Raw genomic sequence first — 6301 nt, 5'->3', positions numbered from 1 at the left:
CAGGTGAGGGGGCGCATCCCTGCGCTCTTTGCTGCCCCGCTGACAAAGCTGTGCCCACTGGGCAAATGCCACGTTGTTTACTTCCTCAATTGCAAGTCTCTTTTTTTAAAAAAATATATTTTATTGATTTTTTACAGAGAGGAAGGGAGAGGGAGAGAGAGTTAGAAACATCAATGAGAGAGCAACTCGATCAGCCTCCTGCACACCTCCTACTGGGGATGTGCCCCCAACCAAGGTACATGCCCTTGACCGGAATCGAACCTGGGACCTTTCAGTCCACAGGCCGACGCTCTATCCACTGAGCCAAACCGGCTAGGGCACAAGTCTCTTTCCGAGGAATTTGGTGGGGAAAGAAGAATCGGGCCTGGTGGGAAGACCAAGACCGAAGAAGAGCCCTTACTATTGCAGTTCTCCTTCATCCTTCTGGGCATTTTGTTTTCCTCTCTCTTCCCAGTTGCACATCTCTTGGAAAAGCCTTAAGTGACGATTGGAAAACCTTATCTGATCACCACTGAAGCGTTCTCCTTGGGAGCAGCTTTTCTCACTCTCCTTGGAGCTCCTCCTCACACCTGTTAGAGTCCCTGTTTATAAGTTGCCAGCACTGGGGCAGGTGAATTACAGGTAGAGGTGGTTGGAAAGTGGGGTGAAGCTAGCTTTTTTATTCTCTCTTCTTGTCAGAATTTCACCTACAGGAATCAGTTCTTTAAATAAGAATTTTTTAAATAACTTACAAGGAAGGTGATAGGTTGTCAGTAGTTATTAAAGGTAATTCACCCTCCTGCTTCTCTCGGGACACAGTTTTTCTACTTGGCTGACCACATAATTTCTTTTGCCTTTGATTTGTAAAGTTAGGGATGTCTTTTCCCTCCAACAGCTAAGCCAAGTTTGCGATTAAAAGTGTAGTTAATGGCCCTGGCCAGCGTGGCTCAGTGGATAGAGCGTCTGCCTACGGAGTGAAGGGTCCCAGGTTCGATTCCGGTCAAGGGCACATGCCCAGGTTGTGGGCTTGATCCCATTGTGGGGCATGCAGCTGATCAGTGATTCTGTCTTATCATTGATGTTTCTATCTCTCCCTTCCTCCCTGAAATCAATAAAAACATATTTTTTTTAAAAGTGTAGTTAAGAGCCCTGGCCAGCGTGACTCGGTGGTTAAAGTGTCAATTGAATCTCAGGTTCAATTCTTGTCAAGGGCTCATATCTGGGTTGCAGGTTCAATCCCCCGCCCTGGTTAGGGCCTGTGCAGGAGGCAACCATTCGATGTATCTCTCTCTCCCTCCCCTCCTTCCCACACTCCCCGAAAATCAAGGGGAAAAATATCCTGGCATGAGAATTAAAAAGGAAAGTGTAGTTAAAGTAAAGGATGAGCACGGAAGGTAATACATTTGATAGCAAACCTTCAAGTCCGTTTGAATTTTCCTTTCGTCTTGTCGTTCACAGATCTCTATTGGGCACCTGCTACTGTGCTAAGTGCTGCTCATTTTCTCTCATTATCCTCTAGCCGGGCTACACGTCATGGCCTCTGTGAGGCACCATTCACTAGTTACTCCGTTTCGCAATTGATTTTTCTTTTTGTTTTATTATTTCGTGGTAAAAGCTGTTCAGTTGATTTCGTAGAGTGATACAGACCCTTACAAGGAATCCTCCCCTGGAACTATGTGTAGTCTTTTCATCTAAATATACTACCACGGAAGAGTTTTTTCTAATGTTACATGCTGAACCATATTAAAGTGGTTTTCTTTCCTGTTCTAAAACTGCTCCACGCGGATGAATATCTCGCGGAGAAAGTAGCTGTCTGCGTGCGGAGGCTCCAGTGTGACCAGATATCCCAGGGCATTCGCTCGCCTCAGGGGGAGGGACACCGATCAGGAGGGCTCCTTCTTTGAGGTCCACAGTGGGCCGCCTCCGTGGCCTCTGATGCTAAATGGAGCCGTCCTTCCAGTTCAGTTTGAAGGCTCTGAGCGACCTTCCGCGAAGGAGGAGCCCGCGAGGCAGCACCACCGGCAGAAGAGCTGGACCCAGAAGATCTTGAAGCCGGCGCTGTCTGACCACGGCGAGGGGGAGCGCGTGGACCCGGCCCTGCCGCTGGAGAAGCAGCCGTGAGTCCCCTGCCCAGCCGTGTCCCCGGCAGTAGCCGGTAGCTCACTCATAGCCTGGGGGTGGAGGGAGCACACTGGCCCATTTTGCACGGTTATTGTGGCTCCTGAGTACCTGTCTGGGTGGGGCTCATTAATGAAAACCCACTTTCAAAGCCCAGGGCACTTGTACCGAATGGAAAGTTACTGCATCCCGGGAGCCTGATTTTAAATTTCATTCTCCTGGATGGATGACGACACTGCCCTGGTAGCTCCCTCTCCTGTGATGGATGGGTTTTGTGATCCAGGATTACCCAGAGCTGCATCGTGCCTGTTCTAAATGTGAGGCGGGATCTGGTTCAGGCTGTGGAGCTCCTGCCAGAAGTGCATTTCAAATAACGCTTTATGGAGTGAGGCCCTGCCTGGATTGCTGTTTTGACGCCCGTGGTGTCTCCCCCACCCTCGCCCCGTTTTTCAGTTGGTATCATGGTGCCATCACCCGTGCTGAGGCTGAGAGTCGGCTCCAACCCTGCAAAGAAGCTGGTTACCTGGTTCGAAATAGTGAGTCAGGGACCAGTAGGTACTCCATTGCACTAAAGTAAGTGTGGCAGCCTCATGGGCTCTCCCATTTGGATGGGGGCGGGGGGCGTGGTGGGGGGGAGTTGACCGTCTTTCCTATCATGGGTAGATGACCAGACAAAAAAAAGATATCATTTCAAGGTAGTCCCACAGTGGCATGTATTGCCACATAGTAAAATGCGTTTGCTTGGACAACAGAATATGAAATGCTCTAATTAGAATGCAAACGGGGTTGGGGGTGAATGCCTCAATATCTCTTATGATAATGAGGGTCCTATGTCGGTGTCATTGTCCATTAGTCAAACGTGTACCTTACATTACCCAACCTAAAGTAGGTCCTCTCACCAGAGAAATAACTCCTGATAAAAAGAATACTATCTGACAGGATAATTCAGTCATTTTTCTTTCGTTCCCTAGTGCTTTGGGACTTTAATAAATCAGATCCCTTGATTGTTCAAATGCCAAGTGCCGTTTTGATACCAGCTTCTTCTAGCGGAGGAGGAAACGCTGACTCGCTATTCCTCCCCTGGCTGGCTCTACACAGAACGTTCGTTTTTGCCTGGTAGGCCTGGTGGAGCTGGAATCATGGAAATTCTCATTGCTCCGCGAGTTCAGTGGTGCTATATCGGAGGATCATTGTCAAGCACCCTAACAGCATTTCCTTCCTGCGGAAGCTGAGCCCCTGCAGCTGAAACAATCAGGCTGGAGGGGAAAAGAGGCTGGGGCGGGAGGGTGTCGGAGCAATATGGCTCAGAAAACGGGATAGGCCACCAGATATACAATACCAGGAATAGCTTTGCTGTTCCTGAAACTGGTGCTCGCGGATTAGATCTTTGAGCCTTCAGCGCCAGCTGTCATTAGATACAGCCAGGAGCAGTCTTTCCAGATTGAGATGGGGGGGGGGGGGGAAACAGTTCGATTATTATTGTTGTTGTTGTTGATGATGATGTATTCTTTGGGGAGGAAAGAAGGAGGAAACCTTATACATGTCCTTTTAGCCATGATGAAGAATATGAGTTTAAACTTCACCTTAGTGGTCTCAAACTTGGGCTTAAGCACACTAGTTTGGCAATTTGAGGACCAGGAGGGACTGGATGTTTGTTTGTTTGTTTGTTTTTGTCTGGTGCCTGATGACTTGTGTGCACTAAGGATAAACAACTCAAGGACACGTTTATTGAGGGCTGTGTTTGTTTATAACAATTCCGGGCATGGATGAGAACCTGTCCACCTGTGAATCTGACCAGGGTTATTTTCAGTGAGGAGGGGTCCCCTTGCTCGCCTATTCATGTCTCCTCCTTGATTTGTTTTTGTTCCAGGACTAGTCAAGGATGTGTCCACATCATAGTGGCTCAGACCAAAGACAACAAGTACACACTGAACCAGACCAGCGCCGTCTTCGACAGCATCCCTGAAGTGGTACACTATTATTCCAATGAGAAGTTGCCTTTCAAGGGGGCAGAACACATGACCTTACTCTACCCCGTGCTCAACAAGCTGCACTAAGGTTCAGCCGCCACAAGCCCTGGCCGGGCCTCTCACACCTGAGAGGGCATCAGCACCCACCCAGCACCTCAGGGGACAAGGCTGGACTGCGCCACAATAATTGGTAGGAGGTGGGGGTCTCCATTGAGAAGTCAAAACGTCTTTGGGCTTGAATCCATTTCATGACACTTGGTCACTGACCTGTCCCCTTTCTCCCTGCTAAGTAGTCCTACAACGAGAAATGGCTCATGCCAGGTGCCTCCACTCTCTAGAGTAGGGTGTTCTATTTGGGTATGACCCGCAGCAAAGGTAAGTCAGGAGTCCAGGAATATTAAAGTTCTCCAGCAATTGTGCTAATTTTCACCTGGGTTACCTGGTCTCCAAACAAACCAATAAAAGTGCACTTAGCTTTTACATAAAAATGATCGGGCGGAACAGGAGAGCAAATGCTCTCAGACCCCTTTTGGACAAAAGGCTGAACAGAAAGAATAAGTGAACAGTGGACCTTAGGGAAAGCTGTCTTTCTCACGTGTCCTAGTTCAGCTTTGGAGTCCGTGAAATTTCCCAACTTTAGGGTCTGGCAAAGGATTATTTTGTTGGTCAGCCTGCTAAGAAAGTTTGTGCTTTCTTGATCTCTGAACTTTTTCGTCATTTCAACAAGTCAGTAACATAAGCATAAATAGGAAGGACAGTTTAAAAAAAATCAGTACAGGCTTCTGGTCAAGGTGGCATCATAGATGAGTGCGGTACTTGCACCCTCCCACAACCACATCAAAATTACAACTAAACTACAGAACAACCTTCACTCAGAACCTCCTGAAACCTAGATGAACGGAAGGTTTACAACTAAGAATATACAGAAGATGCCACATCGAGACTGGCAGGAGAAGCAGAGACACTGAATGGGCTGGTCTCACACCCACATGTGGGTAAAAATTGGGAGGGATCCTTGACTGTGGAGGTCCGCACTGTGGAGTGAGAGGTCTTGCCCCACACCAGGTCCCCTAGCCCAAGGCTCCAGTGCCAGGAAGGGAAGTCCCCATAACTTCTGGTTGTAAAAACCAGCTGGGATTGCAACTGAGTGAGATGGAGGGCTTCTGGAGTCCCAGGCAGTTCCTATTAAAGGACCTGCACATGGACGTACCCGGACTAGTCCCTCTGAGCTCCCATGCTAGGGCAGCAGCTCAAAAAGCACCAGGGACATAACGGGGAGGAACTGAATTGTCTGACATCAGGGTGAGGTCTGGAAGGGTGGCTTTCTACCAGATAGAAGTGTTGGCAGAAGCCATCATTCCTTTGCTGAGTCTATCCCCCTTACAGAGCCAGCAGGCGCAGGCGGTGCCATATCTGAATCTCCATCAGCCTTGTTATCACTGTTTGCCCCACCCTGGTGATTCCCTGAGACCCACCTCACCCAACTTTCAGACCCACCCACGCTTTTCTATACAAATGGCCTGTCTTGGCTCATGGTTCAGATTTTCCTAAAATCTCTCAAATAAGCAGCATTTACTTACATCTCACTAGGTATCCCCAGGCCAAGCACTAGTGGCAGTTGGTCTTGGTTCATAGCTTGGCCTCACCTGGGCCCTCCAAGCCCAGCACAAGTAACAGTCATCTGCAGATCAATGTGTCGCTCACACCCATGCCAGGAGGCCCCAGGCAGAACACAGGTGGCAGCTGGCCTTGGCCTGTACCTCCTGGAAGGCTTCAGAGCCATCGCACCTGGTGGACAGCTTCACACCAGGTCAAAGCACCACCCAACCACCTCCATAAGCAACACACGAGCCATCGCACCTGGTGGACAGCTTCACACCAGGTCGAAGCACCACCCAACCACCTCCATAAGCAACACACTCAGGGGTGGGCTCAGTGGGCACCAGATCCCTGCTGAAGTAAGTCCTGCTCTGTGGTGTAAGCCCCTACATCTGATCCCCCACCATGGTCACAGCCAGTTCTTGCAGCTGGTTGGCCTGAGGATAAATTCCTCCCCTTGCTGTACTAACAGCAATCAAGGCTCAATTGCAATAGGAGGGTGTACACAGTCCACAGTGGGGGAGAAGAGCACCTACTCCACAAGGCCACTCTACCAAGCCCAGGAGACGTAGCAGCCTCATCTAATACATAGAAACAAACACAAGGAGGCTGCCGAAAGGAGACCAAAAAACGTC

General features: G+C 49.3%; 1 protein-coding gene across 1 annotated transcript in view; it reads left to right on the top strand.

Annotated features, from left to right (window-relative positions):
- SHE (Src homology 2 domain containing E) overlaps nucleotides 1-4913 on the top strand; it is a gene marked incomplete at its 5' end in the record, with an annotated part of 16613 nt that extends 11700 nt beyond the window's left edge. Inside the window, 3 exons of the mRNA XM_014540642.1 lie at nucleotides 1812-2096; nucleotides 2551-2670; nucleotides 3968-4913. Of these exons, the coding sequence (XP_014396128.1) occupies nucleotides 1812-2096; nucleotides 2551-2670; nucleotides 3968-4154 (592 nt within the window). The remainder of the gene's footprint in view (nucleotides 1-1811; nucleotides 2097-2550; nucleotides 2671-3967) is intronic.
- Nucleotides 4914-6301: the final 1388 nt, after the last annotated feature.

The sequence above is a fragment of the Myotis brandtii genome, unplaced genomic scaffold, assembly GCF_000412655.1.
Source record: "Myotis brandtii unplaced genomic scaffold, ASM41265v1 scaffold250, whole genome shotgun sequence".
Lineage (NCBI taxonomy): Eukaryota > Metazoa > Chordata > Mammalia > Chiroptera > Vespertilionidae > Myotis > Myotis brandtii.
Note: the sequence above shows the minus strand (reverse complement) of the source record. Positions and strands in the feature narration are given on the sequence as shown.